Source organism: Phoxinus phoxinus (assembly GCF_949152265.1).
Source record: "Phoxinus phoxinus genome assembly, chromosome: 24".
Lineage (NCBI taxonomy): Eukaryota > Metazoa > Chordata > Actinopteri > Cypriniformes > Leuciscidae > Phoxinus > Phoxinus phoxinus.
Window position 1 is genome coordinate 14241491 of NC_136899.1, and position 22093 is coordinate 14263583.

The following is a 22093-nucleotide window of genomic DNA, read 5'->3' on the forward strand; positions in this document are numbered from 1 at the left end:
CCCTGCTATTAAATGGTTGTTGATGCTATGGCTTAAACTTTAATGGACTGCTCTTGTGCTCGTAATGTAATGTATACACTCTGTTGTGACTTATCCACATCTTGGGGCTGGGTTTTAAATATGGCCGCTAAAAAAGCAAGCTGCAGAAGTAATCACCGTATTAGAAGGCTTGCAGTAAGCTTCATTGAAGCCAGTGAGAAAAAAAAAAAAAAAGGAATCCCCAAAGCCACAAAAATTGATGGACCTACTTCCAAGTCGTTGAAGAAGAAATGTGTGTCGGCCAAGTTGAAGATCATCTCTTCCATTCTAAGTCCCAATGACACCGACGTTGGTGGATCCTGAAAAAAACACAGAAAAAAAACTTGATAATTACTTATCCTTTCCACAAAACAATATAATTAGGCCTAATATTCAATCCTAATTTGATTCAGCTAATACACGATGATGCTATTTAGCTCTGCTTAACACATTTACCATTTTTACTTTGGATAATGTTTAATTAATAAAATAATATATGGCTTAAACCGAATAATAGATAAAAAAGTAAGTATGGAAAAATTTGATCCATCCATCCATCCATCCGTCCGTCCATCCATCCATCCATCCATCCATCCATCCATCCATCCATCCATCCATCCATCCATCCATCCATCCATCCATCCATCCATCCATCCATCCATCTATCTATCTATCTATCTATCTATCTATCTATCTATCTATCTATCTATCTATCTATCTATCTATCATGCATACTTTAAAAATAATTATATAATTAATAAAATATATAATAAAACACATCTCTGCCTATCCCGATACTACAAGGCTCAAGAATTAAGAGCATCATTTTTCTCTAAAAAGAAACTGGGCTTAATTTTACACTCTGTAGGCAGTAAAACACAGTCTTAGATGTGTTATGCGTTGAAATGAGCTTGAGGTCAAAGTGTCATCATAAATATATCACTGTCCACATACCTCAGAGCCAAGATCATCTTTCTACACATTACTACTGATGCATTTCACCCCCATTTCCCTCGAACAATCTTCTAACATCAGATAAAGCATTTTTCCAACTATTTGTAAAAGGCTCAAGTTGGGAATTTAATAGAAACTTCTAGGAACAGGAAGATGCACATTTTCCTACACAAAACAGCGTTAGCAAGTGATGCTTAAACCTGTGCACTGGCAGTAATCAAAATGGATTACTCACTTAAAATATAATGGACTCTTTTTTTTAAATGTATTCAATGTATTCAGTTTCCACGGTAATGCAATACTGGCAGTAATGGTGATCTCATGGTTGTGTTAGAGCTGACACAAAGATTGGAGTGACCGCTCTCTAAATTGTTAATGAACCAGTTGCAGTGTGTTTTTTTCTCTTTAATACCTAGTCAACACTCATTAAGGAAGCTCATTACAAAATGACACCTTTTCATGATTAAAAACTTGTGTTGGTCAAGTTGTTCCATCCATCCATCCATCCATCCATCCATCCATCCATCCATCCATCCATCCATCCATCCATCCATCCATCCATCCATCCATCCATCCATCCATCCATCCATCTACAGCATATATATATATATATATATATATATATATATATATATATATATATATATATATAGTGGTTGATTGCTATCTTAACTAAACTGCAAATATTTAGGAGTCAGTGCATTTAAAGTGACAGTACACAGTGTTGAGACAAAGAAACACTGTATTATAAAACTAAAACAAGGCCACAGGGTTTATTAAATGGACGTTTAGAATAGTATTCAGTTTAAAATCATCTTTTTGTAATCTTCATTCCACATGGGCTTACTTTTCTAATCGGAGGCCACTATCCCGCTGTTCATTAAGAGGATAAAACGAGTGTGCGAATGAGAGAGGAAAGCAAAGGAGGGGATTTATTCCGGTGTCTGTACGGCCGTGCTGAGTCAGAGAGCTCTGCTACAGGGATTAGAGCTTAAAGCCACCTGAAGAAACGGCTGAGCTTTTTACTGATTACTTATCACACTCCACAATGAAAATGTTTTAACTGCGGACAGCAGGAGGGGAAACCACACAAGAAGAACAGAACCAGCAAAGACACTGATGAGGTTTTTAAGTTGGTGTTCACACACTTGAGTATCAAGAATTGTGTATAATAAATATACACATTTATATATTTTTGATGGTACAGATAATATGGTGGTAGAGATAAGTCTCTTATGCTCAATTTATATGATAAAAAATACAGTAAAATAGTAATAGTGTGAAATTGTACAATTTAAAACAACTCTTCTATTTGAATATATTGATGCAAAGCTGAATTTTCAGCATCATTACTCCAGTCTTCAGTGTCACATGATCCTTCAGAAATAATTTTGATATTCTGATTCGGTGCTTAAGAAATTTTTATTATTATTATTATCATCAATGTTGAAATCAGTTGAGCTGCTTAATATTTTTGTGGAAACAATAAAAAACAGATTTTTTTGATAAATAGAAAGTTCAAAGAACAGCTTTTATTTGAAACAGAAATATTTTTGTAACATTATAAATATCGTTACTGTAAATTGTTGATTAATTTCATGCATTCTTGTTGAATAAAATGATTAATTTCTTCTTCTTTTTTTAAACTTACTGATCCCAAATTTAAGAAAGTTAGTCTACTTTAATTTTAAACAATTAACCCTTGTGTTCAGCTGAGACTGAGTTTTAGAGACTCCAATTATGTACATATACATGTAATAAATTAAACCTCTAATTCTTCCATCAAATACTTGTAATGTTCCTCTGACCAATCAAAAAACAATTAGACTGAAATAATTAAGTGTGAAACATGGCTTTTATATATTATAGTAACAATTGTAACTTCCATTTGGGGTTTGTTTGATTTGAGAAAACAAAACAAAACATATTGTAGAAAAATCCAATAAAACAAATTAAATTGGCAGGAATGCATTTCTACGGCCATTTTTGCATGTGAAAATCCATTGCAATTATTCTTTGTTTATATCTGAGGTCTCTGAGACTCCAAACTGAAGTAACATATTTCATGGAGGTCGTTGGATGCATGTTAGCAAGTTAAAATTATGTTTATAATCAGTTCTCATGAGTGCAGGAAGTCATCAACCTGATACTTCAACGTTAAGTATGTTTTCTAAGCTATAAAAAGAGTCATGGAGTCTCTCAGACTCCCAAACAGAACATGAGGGTTAATGAAAAAAATGATCAATAATGTATACTGTATTTACCGAGTTGCTCTCGTGTTCCTTTTAATTATGAAAAACACTTTTAAATATGTAGCCTAATCTAAAATAGGTCCATTCTTTGTTAAGAGTTGCTTTAAAACAACACGTCTCAATATTCCTCCCCTCCCATCTATTTTGAGCTTGCCAGTCAGTGGACTGAATATAAACACCTGTGTATGTATCTGAAAGTTAATAAAAGCAGGTTTGGTGGTGAGAGGTATGCAAAGTGCACTTCTCCGGCCCGACGAATCCTCTCCAATTAAATCTAAACAATCCTTCAGCAGGAGAGTTAAGAATACAAGCAGGCCGGAGTGCCAGAGGGTCTTCTGCTCTCGCTGCCACCTGTCCCCACACATCAGCGCCACCCGACGGGCGCCAAGTCCTCCCCTCCGAGACCCCCTCACCCGCGAGCTTTCCCTCCGGGTCTGACGGCCACACAGCTGGCCCGAACCATCAGCTTTATGGGAGCGAGCTGCCCTGATGCCAATTAGGATAACTGAGAACCACAGCGAGCTCTCCAACACGGCTCTATTTATAGAGCTCTTCCTCAACGGTCTCCCTGGAAGAAATGCATTTCGCTGGGTTTTCTTTCTGTTTATGTCATCTACGCCTCATATCGGAGAAACGTGAAGCACCTTGGTTTTTAATGTAAGGGTTTGAGATGAGTGTGCTGATATGATTTAAGAGAGCATTATGCGGTTTGTGATGTTGCAGGGTAGATGGGAAAAGCACATTTCTGGTAGAAGGGCAACGCGTAATCAGATTTCGAGAGCAGAGAGGAAGAGAAAGAACGACGGGGGCATTATAAATGGAGGTCGGTTGAGGAAAAAGACCTTCAAATCAGAGGTGCTTATTCTTATTATCAATGTTGAAAACAGTTGTGCTGCTTAATATTTTTGTGGAGAGACTAAGCAGCAGGATTTCAGGATTCTTTGATAGATAGAAAGTCCAAAAGAACAGCATTTTAATTTAAATCTTTTGTAACATTTTAAATGTCTTTACTGCCAATTTTGATCAATTTAATTCATTCATTGCTGAATAAAAGTATTAATTTATTTTTATTTAAAAAATCTTACTGACCCCACACTTTTAAAATCGGAGTTTAGGCTCCAATTGTGTATGTGTGAAAGTAATAACAGAACATTGGAAATTAAACCGCTAAATCAAATGATTTTAATATGTTCATCTGACCAATCAAAACCCAGTAGACAGAAATGATTAAGTGTGAAAAGGGCAACTTGTCATCAGATTTCGAGAGCAGAGAGGAAGAGAAAGAATGATGGGGACTTGTCGTCACATTATAAATGAAGGTTATTTTGGGAAAAAAAGACCTTAAAATCAGAGGTGCTTATTCTTATAATTATCAATGTTGAAAACAGTTGTGTTGCTTAATATTCTTTGATGAACAGAAAGTTCAAAATATCAGCTTTTATTTGAAATAGAAATATTTTCTAGCATCATAAATGTCTTTCAATTTGATGCATTCTTGCTGAGTAAAAGTATTAATTTCTTTTTATTTCTTTTTATCTTACAGACCCAGTTTGGACTCCAAAATGTATGTCTAAAAGTAATAATATAAAATTGGAAATTAATTCTCTAATTCTCCATTCAAATTCTTGTAATATGTTCATCTGACCAATCAAATCCCAGTAGACAGAAATTATAACAAGTGAAAAGGCCAACTTGTAATCAGATTTTGAAAGCAGAGAGGAAGAGAAGTTCTGATGGGGGATCACCGTCAAATTATAAATGAAGATCGATTTGGGAAAAAGACCTTAAAATCAGAGGGGTGACCAAAGGCTCAGTCGAAGTGTGTGTGTGTGTGTGTGTGTGTGTGAGAGAGAGAGAGAGAGAGTGGATGCGGTTGAGGCGCTCTCAGAGTTTTGCTTCTTTACCCAGCATGCTCAGCCAAGATAAAGTAAATAAACAGTGCAGGGTCGAGGGCCAGGGCTCCCTCACCCTTAAAACAAAACACCACCCCCATCAAACACCCTGCCTGAGGAACAAAGAGAACAAACCAGCCGCCGGGCCCCGTTCCACTGACATCCGAGCGCTGCTGTCATCTACACTCACCACAAAGAAAAAACCCTTCGAGAAGCTCAGCCAAAAAATGCCAAGTCTGTGATTTATTCCCTCAAACAAGGAAGCAGCTTTCTGCATTCTTCAGACACAAAGCGGGTTTAAAAACACACGCATGTTGAACCCAGACTTCGCGATTTTTGTGAAAATATAATTTGGTGAATTAAACGAGCAGTCGCACAAGTAAAATAAAAGCATGAGATCATTGACGAAGCCTGAGAATTTCAGATCGCCGTATTTCCCAAATTGTTTGTTTTGAAAGTTCAAATATAGCTTATGACGGGTTATATAAAAACAACAAATACAATGACCACAGAAGTAAACTAGTTCTTATTGCATGTGCATAACCCTTTTGAACCTGCTAAATTTGTCATTATGTATTCATACAATTATCCTATAAATAAATGCAAAAATTTTGATTTATCATACCAAATATATTTACATTTTGTATATATTACACAAAATATGACATGCTTTATATACACTACAAAACATTTGGGGACAGTAGGTTGTTTTTTTAAGAAATTAATACTTTTATTCAGCAAAAATGCCTTAAAATGAAGCATAATACATAAATAAATAATGTTACAAAAGATTTCTATTTCAAATAAATGCTGAACTTTCTAGTACCGTAATTAAAGAATCCTAAAAAATGTATTACAATTTCCACAAAAATATTAAACGGCACAAGTTTTCAGAGCACCATGTTTCTTGATCAGAGAATCAGCATATTAGATTATGATTTCTGAAGGATCATGCGACGCTGAAGACTGGAGTTAAAGATGCTGAAAATTCAGCTTTGCCAGCGCAGGAATAAATTACATTTTAAAATATATTCAAATAGAAAACAGTTATATCGGTAGTAATATTTCACTATATTTAGTCAAATAAATGCAGCCTTCTTTAAAAACATATCTAGGGAATTCTTAAAAACATGTTTCTTAACTTTGCTGTAACACATTAACCTCACTTAAAGGGTGGTTTCGACAAACACTTAATTAAACCTAACAATGAGACATTTCTGAAGGACAAAAAACCCTTAAGAAGTGTCAATGGACATTCTCGGTGCAACTGGTTTGTAATCCATGCCTGTACCAGCCACATAACTCCGACAGCTGCGGGCCGAGCTGAATGCCTGCGAGGCCTCGACGATCATATTAAAAAAAGAAACAATTACTCTGAACTCTGAGTTCCTCGAAGCGGGACGCTGTACCCAAACAGACCCCTCTTCTGTGTATTTTTCTAAACTTTGCCGCAATATTTGCCTGTGTTTGCATTCAAAATACATCACTTACCCTTCCGAATCTGTTGGCGTAAGATCCTGTGAGCAAGGAATGGAAAACGATGATTGTTTCATCCAAGTCCCAAATGAACACGCGCTGAGAAAAGAAAGAGCAAAATCAATGGCTCACTCAGCATGCAAGATGATCTGATTGTCAATAAGAAGGGTGCATGGATTCATGCGCCCTGGGAATGGTAGATATACAGCCCTGATGGTCACCATAGCACCCCCGCAACTGCGGGAAGAACCACCACCGGACCATCCATCCCCTGACCCTGATGCATTAACACAATCGATACCAACAAACTAATTAACTAGATTTGTTAACATGCTATGATGTCAGCTTGCTAATGGGGCCGAAACCTTCCTGAGATTCACATCGTGTTAATGAAAAGACCACGACCCATCATCTGAACCGTGCAGCTCAAATATGATCAAGATATAAATAATGCACTTCTACATGATTCAAAACCAAACTGAATTCTATCATTCTAATCTGCTCGTTCTAAAAACGTAACCATGCAAGACAACTGTTTATAAGAGATTTGAAATGATCTGTTTTTTTGAGTCTTCATGTCGAAACATGTGACGTGCACACTAAATAAACTGACAGAATGCCGATTAGAGTGTTTGCATGCAAAGCGAAGCATGCAAAATAAAGCTTTCACCCAAAAAAAACTCTGTTTAGGGCATTTACATGTTGTAACATGTAAGATCGAGCATGTAAAAGCACACTTTAAACATGTCGATGCATTGTAAAGCAGTGAGCAGAACAGACTCTTCTGGATTATCAAAAGTATCTGGTTGGTAATGAATTCTATCACTGCCTTTCCAGTCAGATACACTGAGAGAGCGGCAGTGGTCCAATACCTCAAGGTCAGAGTCAGGAGGTGGGGATGGGTTATTGTTCCTCCTTCCCCGGCCACGTGACTTTCCATCCGAAGCTCGGCGCAATCGATCTGATTCTGAATCTTTAATGGGCGTTGATGGACTGTGGATTGTACTGTACTCTCCTGCAAGGAAAAAAGAAAGGCAAAAAAGTATATCAAAAGAGGAAAATACAAAAGGCTTTCACCTTCACATTGTGGCTGGATCCGTTTACCTCATCTGTAGCTGCTGCCCACATGCTCTAATATCATGCTGTTTATCTGATCTCCTCATACCCTAGATACCATTTCAGCTTTAGTTATGGCAATGGGGGTGTTATGCACTATATTATCCTTTCTTAATTTTGGGTTTACAAGCTTTTGAAATAAAGGTGTGAATTAAAAACTTTATATATTATAACAGTTCGGTCCTCGACTTTGATTGGCTGAACATCATTTCAATAGTGCAGATACATAGTCCAACAGCACTGAAATGTTGCATCGCTTGTATCTGCGTTTGCAGCATTCCAGGGGAAAATAATTAAAACAATTAAACTAAAATTAGGTATTTTAAATGCTACAAGTGAATTTGGGCACCAATATAATGAATATACATGTTATAAAAATACAATAAATTATAAATATATAGTATTATATTTTTATAATACTATATTTTTAAAAATATTAATGTATAAAATTATTTAAGGTGAGATATTACGTTTTTTTTTAATCATTTTCAAAGATTAACTTAAATGACAGCACAGGTAATCTAAATGTACTCACAACAATACTGATATTAAGAACAGAAAATTAACAACTTAACTAAACAATGATAAGCTACAGAAGTGTAACACTGTAAGTAAAAAAATAGCAAAGTGGAAAAGTTCTGGCAATTTCCTGACAGGATATTTTCTCTTAAATTTACGAACATTTCCTTTAATCCCCGGTTTCATAGACAAGGCTTAAGCCAAGTCTCATACTAAAATGCATGTTTAACTGAAAGAAACTTGCACTGACACATCTTAAAATATATCAGTGCCATTGTTTTGTCTCTAAATGCACATCAGTAATGTTTTTTTTCTAAGGCACATGTATAAAAGCTACTTAAAATGCCTTAATTGAACTAAGGCCTAATCCTGGTTTAAACAAAGCCCTGCCTGTGAAACCGGGCCAATGTGTAATTCAAAATACAGGTAAAACTCTTTTGAAAAATCATTACGGGGAACTCCAGAACATTTACGGACTTATTTTAGTGCACCACCAGTGTTTACTGTTTCAAAATCAGCCAATCACATCTTGTCTTTGCAGCAACTTTTAGGCCTTTTTTTTATTCTTTACCTCTTTTCCCCCCAAACTGAACTCTCTTACCTGCCGGTGGCTCTGAGAGGGCCTGGCTGGTGATCGCTGATGGAGGTTCCTGTAGGGTGTAGGTGGCAGTGGTGGAGGGTGTTGTGGGGCTGGTGTTGTTACTGGTCATGTATGGAGAGGTGTAAGGGCTACTGTTGTAATACTGCGCATACTGAGTCTGGCCAAAAGCTGGGTAGGAGGGGTAGTCCTGCAGAAAGACATCAAGGCGGTAATGTGAGATAGCAGCACACAACGCTGCTACTTTACAGCGCAGATTCCAAAACGTAAATGTGAACATATGTCTCCTGTGCGCTACATCTGGACAGCGATCTGTCTTCACTTTTTTTTCCCCCTCTGCTCGTGGCATAATTCATACGCGAAAAGAGCAAGAGGTAATCCTTGCGTACAGTGGTCGAGACATTTAGAGTGATTCATATCATGTGAGTAATATGCGAACGTACACATGTTCTATAAAGACTTACAGGAGGAAGGAAAAAAAAATACTGAGTCCATGTGCCAAATGGAGGAAATACAATTTCAACGTGTGCTACAGACTAGATAGTCAGAGATAGAAATTCAATTACAGCTACCTGTTGTGTACTATTAAATCCAGTTGAGTTTGTAAGGGAATTGCTTCCAGCGTACAGCCCTGAAGTTGTTGTAAAACTGCCTCCTACAAGAGAAAGAGACATAATGGTGAGAAATCACAATGCAATACACACAGAAAGACTGAACCGAATGAGGCTTTGGCTATGTCTACATTAATCAGGATACATTTGAAAACAGTGTTTTCGTTCTAAAACGCTCTTTGTCCACTCACGCTTTCCAAAAGTTTCTCGTCCATACTGAAACATCGAAAAACACTTTAGGTGATAGCTCAAGAGTTGACAAAAAATGATGACAAAAAGATTCTGTCATCATTTACTCACCCTCAAGTTGTCCCAAACCTTAATGGATTACTTTCTTCTGCTGAACACAAAAATAAGATATTTAAAAAAATATGGGTAACCAAATTGGTAACATAGTATGGGGAAAAAATAGTACGGAAGTCAACGTGGCCCATCAACTGTTTGGTTACCAACATTGTAAAAAATATCTTCATTTGTGTTCAACAGAAGAAATTAATTCATACAGGTTTGGAACAACCTGAGGGTGTCTGCGTTTTTCCCCACCCGACTGGACATGAATTGGCCTATACCGGTACAAGCATATATATCAACAAGTACAATATGTGCCACATGACTAAGCATGCGTCATCGTTTTTGAATATCACTGTTTTGCACAATCCACACTATAACGTGAAAATGCGTCTTCAAAAAGCATCTTCGTCCTTTCGCAGGACAAAAACGCAGCCTCAGTGTGGACGGAGAGCCAAAACTTAGAGATAATTATGCTTTTCAAATGTATCCAGATTAGTGTAGACATAGCCTTTGTTTGCAACTGATGTAAGAGACATCATTCAAAATAAATTACATTTTTAAATTGTAGATGGGGGCTGAGCCAAGCATGACCTAAACTACCTCAAAGCCATTTAAGACAACGCCTTGCAGGTACTATAGGGGCATGAGGGGTTGTGTGTGTGTGTGTGTGTGTGTTGGTGGGTGGGTGGGTGGGATATAACAGTGGCTCTATCTTTTCTCTCTCCATATCAGTGATTGGATCTTGGCTGATGGTCGGAAAGAAAGAGGAAAGGGGGTTGGGTCTATTATTTCATCCATCGCTACCTTTACAATGACAGACACAGTGCCACTGTTGTGACCGAGGGGGAGGGAGATGGGAAGTCTTTTTTTTACCTGACATCCTGCCTCAATAAATATGCATATCTGTCTTCTTTTCAAGCTGCTCAAAAGAAGCACCTTCTGGGTAATTAAATCTCTCTATGGAGAGATAGCATCTAATGACTTAATAACATACATGACATGAGTTATAGGGGCCGGGACAGCCTGGAGGTACATCGTGTTTCGAGGTGTTTATTGGAGTCAAAGTGCTCAAATCACATTGAAATTCTCAAGAAGACTGGGAGGGGGGAATGGTGTAGAGGAATATTCTGGGTTCAGTACAAGTTAAGCTCAATCTACGGGCAATTATTTTGAACTGGGTTACAGTGAGCCACTTATAATGGAAGTATATTTGTAAACATTAAAATACTCACTGTTTCAATAGTATAGTCATAAGATGCAAATAATATGTATTAACGTGATTTCTGAAAATTGCTTACTAACCTTCACAACATAACCCTAAAACCCCAAAATGACCGTAGAAGAGTGTTATGCTTTTACTCATCTTTTTTTTAAATGTAGCTTTTACTTTTATAATTTGATTTAAATTTTCATTATATATATATATATATATATATATATATATATATATATATCATTTTTTATTAATCAAGTTTTAGTTTTAGAAATTGTAGCACTTCAAATTAAACTTATATTACAGTTATCTGCAAAGAAATAACTGAAAAAAAAAAAGTTATTTGCAAAGGCAACATCTCTAATTTTCAAGTTTTTGTTTTATTTCATGTTTATTTCAATGAACAAAAACAATTTTAATAGTGTTAGTTTAAGTGAATTATATAAGCACTACTGTAGAAATGATAACAGCTTTACAGCTGAAGAGATTCACAGGTTTCAACAGAAGAAGTAAAAGCTTCTTATTTCTTTTAAATCCTCCAGAAACGGACACCCTTCACTTCCATTGTAAGCGTCTCACTGTAACCACAATGTTTGCTTCTTTAGAGAAAAAAAGGGACGATTAAATATGGTAATCAACATGTAGCTTATCGCGCATTGAACCTGGAATATTCCTTTTAATCGGTTTTAGCACATTTTCCCAGAAGTTTTCTTTTGCAGACTAACTGCTAAGAGTTGTGGGTAACCTTGGAGTCGTCAGTTATCTCTTTTACAACATTCACAACATGAAATGGGCACACAATTCACTCAATGTGTTTAAATAAAAGGGGAACTGTACAGGAGCTATCCAAAAGAAAAACAGAGGCTTAGTCTTTCATCTTCTGGAAAATGGGGAGGGGGTCAGACTGTAACAAACATACAGCAGCTTTACTTGTGGACTACTGTCTGGCACAACCAGCAAGTTTGTTGCTTTTGTTAAATTTTCTTCTTCTAGTTTTCTGTTAAATAACAGCAAGAGGTGCTCTAAAAGCTGTTGACTTCCTCTCCAGACTTAGGCCGTCATTTAAAGCGAGACGCATCAAACTCCCATTGCACAACAAATTAGCTAAATCCACAGTTCAAAAAGTCATAAAAGCCAGGACTCGTAGGAAAGCAGTTGACTCCAGAGAGAGTCCGGAGCCACATAAAAGCCAAGCGAGACCCCCTCCGGTCCCAAAAGAATGACTCCATGCTGGGGAGAGGCCTGGTTTTTCCCAGGGGCAAAAAAACTCCCCCATTCCTCCCCCTTCTCCGCTCTGTCTTGCTCCAGTTAGTTCACTCAAGACGAGACACTGGCTCTCCTTATGGCCTCTCCAATTGGGAGTCCATTTGCTGTGCTTGATCAGTCCTCTTGCCATGGGCTATGTCTATCATCAGTGCACAATATTTGTAGCAGAAGTTTTGTAGGCCTCTCTAGGGAGCAAGCGATCAAGTCCAGATGGGCTTCTTTAAAAAGCAGTCTGCTGCTCCTCTCACACGGTGTGCAGAATGGAGGGAGGCACAATTGTTGCTGTAATTATCATCTACTTTTAGTGAAAAAATGATGGCCCTCTCTCGCTCTATACTCTTGCGTTAGAGCCGTTATGTTTATGAAAAAGGAAGCAAAGCTCAAACAGGTGTGAAGCTGGAAAATTAAATGCTAATTTATACTTGGATGTACTGAGTGAAATGCTGTCAAGAAGATTCATAGATGTCATAGAGCGAATTAAATCTCAGCTAAACTACAGACAATTATTATTTCTTTATTAATTAAAGCTTGTGCTTTTATGTTTCATTTATTTATATTCAGATTAATTCAGACTAAAATGATTTATATTTATTCATGTAAGATCATACGTAAATCAGTATATTTATTTTTAAACTCAGATAAATATATATAAATGTATATATATATATATATATATATATATAAATGTATGTATATATATATATATATATATACGCACTACCGTTCACAAGTTTTAGATCGATAATATTTTTTATGTTTTTAATAAGTCTCTTCTACTCACCAAGGCTGCATTTATTTGATTCAAAATAAAGCAAAAACAGTAATATTGTGATTTTTTTTTAAACGTTATAATCACTGAATAATAACAATCATAATTACAATATTAAAGAAATAATCACAATATTTACTGAGAAACTCAATAATTATAAAATTTTGGCATACCGGTAAATAATTTAATAGAGATCACAAGAACTAGCTTTATAAGTCAATATATATTATTTGTTTTATTTCCATAAAATGTAACAAAAGCCTGATCACCATCACATTTTGATACTGTCAGAGTGTTCAAATGACCATATTATCTCACTATTTTGTGATATTTATGATAATCCCACAATATGTGACGACTCCAGACCTCATCATTTTAAGCCAGGAAGGTTCTTCTGTGTTACATTTCTGGATCGTGATCAGAGAAAGCCAGTGCCGTTCCATTAGACATGAAAGAGCACTGTAAAAACATTAATTTAATTGTATTCCCTCTGACAGCTGGGTGCAGGCTCGCTCTTCTAGGGCTATGGGACAGCAGTTGGTATATCGTATAGATGGGGGGTCTACATTTGGCTACCGTGTTGAGACTTTTCCACTGAGTCCAGACCTGCCTAATCGATGAGGCACAGAGAGGAAGCCAATAGAGACAGACCGGCCTGGTTAATGGTCATCTGTCATCTGCTCTTGCAGTTAGTGGCTAATGTGTTTATGGTTGCATGGGCTTTGAAAGGAAGACTGAAGGCAGCTCAGTTTCTGATGAACAAAAAACTCAAAGCACAGTGGCATTGTTAGATGATAGTTAAAGGGATATTTTATGTAAACAATTTGAATTCTGTTACCTGAACTTTTGGAAAAGAGCTGTGTGAAGATTGTCATCCGGTTTGGAATGACGTAAGGGTGAATAAATTATGGCATAATTTTCATTTTTGGGTTAACTATTCCTTTGGAGGACTATTAATACAAAGTTTTGGCACAAAAAACAACAACAAAAGTAACAAACAAAATTAACAAACATTAACATAACAAAAATCTTAAATGAAACAAAACATCTCTACAAACTCCTAAGTCCAAAATATCCTATTGTTTCATTCAAGTGCTTTTATTTGACAACTAGGTTGATTTTTTTTTCTCATCTGGATGCTAGAAAAGGTCCTTATTCCCAAAATGTCTCCGATTTGGTATCAGACACCTTGTGAATAGATTTGATGCACACTTTGGGTTCTATACTTTCATGACATTTAGTCTTATTGGACTTGAACGGTGTGAACAGGCCTTTAAACTTCTGCGGTCGGAACAGGGTAACACTTACAACCCTAGTGTTGAAGCAGCATCAGCAGAAACAGAAAGTTTCTACTCATGAGGCATGGAAAAGAAGCTTCCAGACCACATGTCACATTATTTATTGTGAGATGCTCTGGAGAGATTTCAAAAACATGGAGATGTTTCTACTGTCACACATTATTTGGAGATTAGAGAGCTCAAACCAGCACTAACTGTTGGAGGCCCGAAGGAAAACACTAGAGGGAGAAAGACGGGAGAAACGGAACGACAGGAAAGACTGTTGGCTTTGGAGCTGGGACAATGTCTCGAAAAAAAATAAAAAACACTGGGTGGCAGGAAATTTGCTTGATGCACGTTTAATTCCCAGTACCCAAGTGTGACTTCCATGAACTGACCTCAAAGACGAGAGTACTTGAGAATGTACATGGCCAAGTGCGAAGGAGAAAAAGATTGGTCTTAAAGAGGAAAAAAGGGATTTTTTCCATCTGTGTTGTTTCTCTTCAGGCCTAATGCAAAAAAGACTGTGTCCAACTACAACCTAATACAACCATCTGCTCGGGGATGTTATGAATTGGTCCGTGTCTGCCATTAATTGTGTCCTCTTTTGAAGGGGGCCTGAGAGGAATCACGGCTCTATTTTGTCACTCCATTGGGAAGAGCAAAAAGGGAAAAGAGAAGAGGGTGATCCTGACCTTGCATCTGGTAACTGTAGGGTGCTTGTCCCGTCTGAGGCGTAGAGAAGCTGGAACTGTAGCTGAGGAAACCACTCTGGCCTGGAGACTGGGCCTGGGTCAATCCACCCTCTGTCTTGATGCCTGCCCACAATGGACCTAAATCAGTTAGTGACACCAGAGCAGTATGATGCACAATCCTCAGTGTTACTCTTTCCACTTCAACCAAGAATGAAAGATAATGGTGGCTTGTTTCGCACAGGGCCATGATTCAAGCAACCTTTGCATTGAAGTGTTTGCGCCAAACCCAGCACAGATTTCCAAGAATTTGCTGGTCGGAGTTAAAACAAACCTGTTTTTCGATTAGATTGAATCAGGCCCAATGAAGGTTTGCGTTTTGCTTCCACTCAAACAAACACGTGAACTCTCGGGAGCACACTCGAGATTGTTCTACCTAAACAACATTGTCTGTGCGCATATTTTCGCAAAGGTTTCACAACGTTCAAAACCCTTGGAAAAACATTTCTAGCTTGAGTCGGGTTCAGTGTGTACACGGTGAACTGAAATCTTTGTATCTCCCATATCTGTCGAACTAGCATGAAATTAGCAACTGTCAGGAGTCACTGAGTCTGCAAACGCAAAACAAAAGGTCAGCAGAGTCCCAAGTTTCGACTGAAGGTGGGAAAAGAAGCTACTAAGGGCTGAGGTAAGCGTTAGCATAATCTTAGTGATCAGTGCATTGTTAGCGAAGTTTTAGAATTCATCTTAAAGCTACATGCTAAGTATTGAACTAAATGCTAAACTGCGTCTCATTTGATGACTTTCAGTTTAATTAAATGCATCAAACGAGCCAAGAAACATTACAAATTGGCCTGTTTTCACCAAAAGAAGGAAATATCTGAAAAGTGAGGTATGCACAATAAACCTGGCAGTAAGGTTTAAAAAGTTAGGTAATGTAATGTTCGTTAAGTAGGCTAGACATAATTGACAAAAAACATGAAAATGTTTATAAAGATGTTCAAATTTCCATCACTGTCCGTAAGTAAATAAATAAATAAATCCAAAATTCTGAACATCTGCACACCTTTTAATAAAGATTCCATCATTCCATATTAATGTATTGTATTGAATTTTTAGAGTATGGCAGAAAATACAGAAATGGGTCCCATATATGGGTCTTTATATTAGGTGTCTTTAACTAATATGTACTAACATTTGAATTAATAATTTGACACAATGCACTTACTATGTACATACATCTTTTTACAGAGTATTTATATTATTAGAATTGCCTGCATTTAACTAAATCTGTAATTCATTTATGTATTTATGTTTAATTACACATTTATGTATAATTACACTTTTGACCCTTCCTTTCACTTTTAACCCACCATTAAACCCACCGATACCACCAAACCTGTCCCTAAACTTATTCGTATTCCACCTCAATAGCAGCGCAAGTGTTTTGCAATACTACATCAATAAAATAAGTACATTGTAGTTATTTCTGGTTGCAAGTACATAGTGGTTAAAGACACCTAATATAAAGTGTGACCCAGAAATGTTTTGTACATCTGCTTGAGTGAAAAGCAAAGCCCAACCAAAAGCTTTAAAGCATCGAAGAGAATGAAGTGAATCAGTTACCATAGGCTGGAATCCCGTAGGGCTGGCCTGGCTGAGAGTACGTGCCATAGGCAGCAGCCTGCTGCATTCCTGTGGTGTATTGCGTCTGTCCGTACGCGGCCATGTTTTGGGCGGAAGGAGTCGGAAGAATGTGTGGATAGGGTCTGCTATTTGAGAGCAAAGTAAGAGAAAAAGGAGACGTGTAGTTTTACCCAAAAGCCCGTATCGTAAAATTTGCTCAAAGACAAATTCTGTGTGATTCTGCTACTTAATCATAAATATTTGGCCAAGCTGTGAAACGGAGAAAAATCTAGCCATTAAGCAGCTGATATACATTGCGAAAGGAAAATAAATCACAGGGGAAATTTTCGCAAGATAATAATTACAACAGATTTTGGAATATGCAAGCTGCAGACATCAATGAAAACAAAGCAGCCGGAGAGTCCAGAATCTGGCAGAAGGATCTAATTAAAGGCCCAAATGAAGTTGGATGCTGCTTATTTTTTAAAGAAAAATAAAAGAAGCCTTACTTGGAAGGGTAAATCTGGGGAGAGAACTGGTGAGTTTGTCTTGGGCTGAAGCCACTGGTTCCAATGGCTGTGGAGAGTTAAAAAGAAAAGAGGCGAGCACATTCAAACATTAAAAAATAAGGCAAATATTATTCTTTGCCAACAGGACTTCTGGAATCCAAGGAAACAGTAATTACATTGCGTTACACTATTTATTTCACTAACCTTATTTTAGGTTGATAAATTAAGAGCAATAACGAAGGAAAATAATCAGGTAATATGGGAGCGTTTTTCTGCTGACTTGTATACATTAAAAAAAAAACGACACAGGATGGAAAGGCCTAGTGTCCACAAACACGCACACACACAGAGCTGGGAATGATGTATAGCTGTGCACACTGGAGGGTTTAAAGTGGACTGTACAATGAGAAATCATCAGGCCTGATTACAGGTAAGTAGTACACATAAGGAGCCTTCATTAGACACATACCGGCCCTGTGGTTCCCAGCCCTTAATGACGGTGTGGAGGGCCATTCAGTTAACTCACACAAACACCACAGAGCAACATGAGATCTTTGATGTGCCAGTGAATGCATGGCTTAAGTCTGGGAACTTGCGCTCAAATCGTAGTGCCCTTAAAAGGTACCTTTCGCGGAAAACAATATAACATAAAAAAAACCTTTATATAAAATATAGGATTTCAAATCATAACTAAATAATGTATTATTATTACTGTAATACATTATATAATAAAATATAATTGATACTAAACACAAATAAACATAAAATAAATATAATTTTCTAAATAATGTATTATTAATATTATTTAACAACAGCAATAATAATACAAAAATAATAACTTTTTATAATCACTACTAATATTATTATTAGGCTGGCTATTGCCATTTATAGATTGCTAGATATAAGCCTAGGTCCTTTGTGCATTACCATTTGTATGGTTTGGATGTCTTTCTTTGGGGTGGAGGTATTACGAATATTGTGATTCTCTTGCCTTTTGTGAATAATTGGCTGTGACATCTAAAGTAAGGGCTAGTTAAGTAGCTCTTGCTCAATGTAACTGTATTCTCAGTGCCCTGAAAACGGGGCCTTTTCCCCCACACTTCAGCACCTGGTCTGGGCAAACACCAAACCTCTGCACAACTGCATCCCCTGAGTATAAAACAGTCTCAAATGACTTCATTTCATTCATATTCTCAGAGATAGAAGTCCGAGCCATGATTTATATGAGTCTAACATAAAGGTATCAGGTACTTAGTCAAATAGGTAGGGAAATAAGACAAATTAGCAGGAATGTAATACTCCATGAAGAGTTTTTGCATTTGCTTAGTAAGTAATGTGAGGAGTCTATAACATGGAGTAGATCTATCTAAATTTGTATGCGCAAGTTTGAAAATAGACCATTGAGAGTATAACGTTTTTGACAGCTGTTTTTTTTTTTTTGCTCAAAAATGTTCAGTTAAGTTTCTTAGAAATAGAGTAAAAACAGGCACTTAATATCAATCAATTTACACTTCACGTCTTACAGTTAACGAAATTAAACCTGATCCAAAGTTCTGCGGTTTAGAAAGCCATTTCACAATTTAGGAGTTTTGAAGCATGCATCTAAAAGTGTGAGGGCCACGGGGACGGGGTGTCACTCGATTAGGGCCGTGAAGGGGGCTGGGAGGGTCATAACTCAACGCCTGTTGGCATGGGAACTGAGACAGAGCCTCATGCTACTAGAGCCCCAGCCACAGGGACACTTCCTGGGCCTCTGCTTATCAGTAACCCATCTCTGGGATCATCTCCCACCAGTCAGCTCTACAGCTTTGAGTGTGTGCGTGTCGTACCTGATCCTGAGAAGCTGTCTAGAGAGCCGTCTGCTACAGAGGTGGCGATTTCACTGCTGCTCATTGGCTCTGTTTTAACTGCAAACAGAAGGAAAGCAGAGCATTTGTGACACAGCACTAGCAGCGTCTGTTGTCAGTCACACTACAGGCAAATGCCTCTCTGCTTGTAAAATCAACAGACTTAATCTCTAGGTAATGTGCAAATCTAAAGCATAGCAGGAAAACAAACTTCTGTAAATGTCAAAGTGCTCATCCAGATGGTTGCACTGGCTCACAATGTGAAAGGATCATTAGGAGGTTGGGTTTTGTAAAGGTGTAATGAACTGGGGTTTCTATTGAGATAATAGAGCTTTCAGGTTTCGACAGTTCTGTCCTGGCTAACTCACAGGAGAGGCCAACAATTAAAGCTAATCTCTTCTACAAATAAGACAAGGACAATTCCCTTCCAATACACACAGCTCTGGTGTTGATTTAAGGACATTTAACAGCTATAATAAACAGTCTTGTTTAAATGCATAAACCTCTCCAATCTACTTCTGACAGAATGACATGAAACAATGTTCAAAAGTTTGGGGTCAATATGTTTTCTTTTCTTTCTTTAAAAAAATTCATACAAAATATATATTTTTTCCCAAATAATGCTGTTCTTTTAAACTTTCTAAAACATTTATGGTAACACTTTACAATAAGGTTCATTAGTTAATGTATTAACTAACATGAACTAACCATGAGCAATACATTTGTTACTGTATTTGTTAATCTTTGTTAACGTTATACAGCTGTTCATTGTTAGTTCATCTTAGTTCACAGTGCATGAACTAACGTTAACAAGATTTTAATAAAGTATTAGTAAATGTTGAAATTAACATTAACAAAGATTAATAAATGCTGTATACGTGCAATTCATTATTAGTTCATGTTAACTAATGTTAACTAACTAACCTTATTGTAAAGTGTTACCACATTTATCAAGGTTCCCACAAAATTACTAAGCAGCACAACTGTCTTATCAAGAATAGTAACATAACAAATGTTTCTTGTGCAGCAAATCAGCATATTATGTGACACTGAAGACTCGATTAATGGTTGCTGAATATTTAAAAATAGAAAACAGTTATTTAAAATTAATAATATCCCACAATATTACTGTTTTTACTGCATTTTTTTATTTTAAAAAAGCAGCCTTGGTGAGCATAGGAGACTTACAAACACCAAAATCTTACCAACCCCAGACTTTTGAAAGACAGTATACATATGTTTTTTTTATTTTTTTATTTTTATTATTAAGAGTATTAATTATAAATAACCTTTTATTTAATGCCAACTGATCTATTCTAAAGGGTTAGTCACTTGATTTCTTACCGGAAGGGTTTTATGTAGCATCAAGGGAAAACAGGCAAAAAAAGGTGGAATTTAATGGCAGGAATAAACTGTGGAATGCATGGACGTGCAGCATAATTGATATGTCAAGGCAATGCATGGTGTATAAAAAAAGTGTTTGACCCAACCGCTCGAACTACAATGAGGGCAACCGGGAGACGATTTCACAGCGTTTAGACAGGCCCGGATCTTTGAAATGAATCCATCTCTGTCTCAGGAGGGGGTGGGGTGCAGGTTTACATTTATGAAAACAAAATTCTCTATGTGGGTACAGAGTCATGCCCACTGAAATCCCTCATGGCTGAGGTAGCCATCAGCTTGTCATGTCGAACATGTTGCAGCTATGCTCTCCCTCAAAGGAACACATGTCGATGGGGAGCGGTTTGAATACGTACCAACGCTCCCCCCACCCCTCCTTCTCGAAGGGATACGGGAAAATAGTGCCACGGCACATGCAGAAACTAGTGCAGTCAAGTCTTATCACATACCACACATAACCATAAAACCGTCCTGCAGAACATCAAATAAAAAAGCTAAACGCGCATTACGCGTGCCCACAGCTTTACCATTCATTGACAGAATGGAATCAAAGCCAAAAGTCTCAAACCATGCTTTCAACAGATTCACCATAACACAACACAGAATGCCAAACAAGAGTCCAAATGAAAGGCACAATAGTTGGAGAGATGCGAGCACATCAAATTTGCTTTTCACATCCGTGAATGTAATCAGATTTGAATTGTTGGGATTGCCTCAGAGTGAAATGAATATAAAGCGTGTGTAGTTTCACATATGACGCCAAGTATTGTCCTTTCATTGTTTCGCCAGAACTGCACAAACCTGCAGCGGACTGTGAACTAGAACTTAACAACCAGTCAGCTGTGGTAAGCATAGTGATGTTATCACCTATAGGGAGAAAGAATGGGACAGGACACATGACAATCTGCACTGTCACAGGTTGGGGCTTATCACTACAGAAATGGAGAAAAACCACAGTCAAGATTACATTATGTAAACTACTTCAGAGCTGAATACAATTCTTATGGGCTGTAACATGATCCGTGAAAACACAGAAAGATCTACAGTTTATATAGTGCATGTATTCATGCAGTCCTAAAAGTGCACTGTTGCATAACAATTTTAGAATTAAAATATTACAGCAATAAAGTTGAGGTCAGGGAAACAGATTCACATATATTCATTATTAAGAATGTTAATGTTTGACCAGATTACCAGCTAATTGGAGTATAGCCTATAAATGGAAAGACATGGCAAACATATTGCATATCCATCAGAGCAAAAAAAATATTAGATGTTTAACACAGATCTAACTTTCCACAAGATCATAAATGCTATACAATGGGAATGCGCATGTTAAAAAGAGTGTGCCGTAGCACAGTAATGAAGGTATAAGACCAACGGGAGGCTGAGAAGACGTACCTTCAGTGCCATTTGGTGTCATGGAATTGTTATTTATATGCGAGTTGTCGATGTTGGGACCGTTCGGGGACTCACTGCTTCCACTTACTCGGCTGTGTGGACTAGCTAGATCCTGCATTTCCATAGACCTGAGAGGAAGAAACACACAGACAGTCACATGCTATTGAATGACACACGCCCACACACACACACACACACACACACACACACACACACACACACACACACACACACACACACACACACACACACACACACACACACACACACACACACACACACACACACACACACACACACACACACACACACACACACACACACACAGGAGATCTGAAATATGAGTGCTCACTAAAATAAATATT

The 22093-nt window shown here is 37.3% G+C and overlaps 1 protein-coding gene across 16 annotated transcripts in view; it reads right to left on the reverse strand.

Annotated features, from left to right (window-relative positions):
* eya1 (EYA transcriptional coactivator and phosphatase 1) overlaps nucleotides 1–22093 on the reverse strand; it is a 110007-nt gene that overhangs the window by 15600 nt on the left and 72314 nt on the right. For 5 of the 16 annotated variants that reach the window (XM_079601628.1, XM_079601631.1, XM_079601620.1 and 2 more), the window contains 11 exons: nucleotides 21729–21856; nucleotides 21129–21194; nucleotides 18909–18986; nucleotides 17080–17146; nucleotides 16571–16716; nucleotides 14948–15085; nucleotides 9398–9480; nucleotides 8829–9015; nucleotides 7465–7607; nucleotides 6608–6691; nucleotides 249–338 (listed from right to left, as the gene is read on the reverse strand). In XM_079601628.1, coding sequence (XP_079457754.1) covers nucleotides 249–338; nucleotides 6608–6691; nucleotides 7465–7607; nucleotides 8829–9015; nucleotides 9398–9480; nucleotides 14948–15085; nucleotides 16571–16716; nucleotides 17080–17146; nucleotides 18909–18986; nucleotides 21129–21194; nucleotides 21729–21856 — 1210 coding nt within the window. Of the gene's footprint in view, nucleotides 1–248; nucleotides 339–6607; nucleotides 6692–7464; nucleotides 7608–8828; nucleotides 9016–9397; nucleotides 9481–14947; nucleotides 15086–16570; nucleotides 16717–17079; nucleotides 17147–18908; nucleotides 18987–21128; nucleotides 21260–21728; nucleotides 21859–22093 lie in introns of those variants that run through there. The other 11 variants (XM_079601629.1, XM_079601633.1, XM_079601621.1 and 8 more) reach the window with 7 other exon arrangements.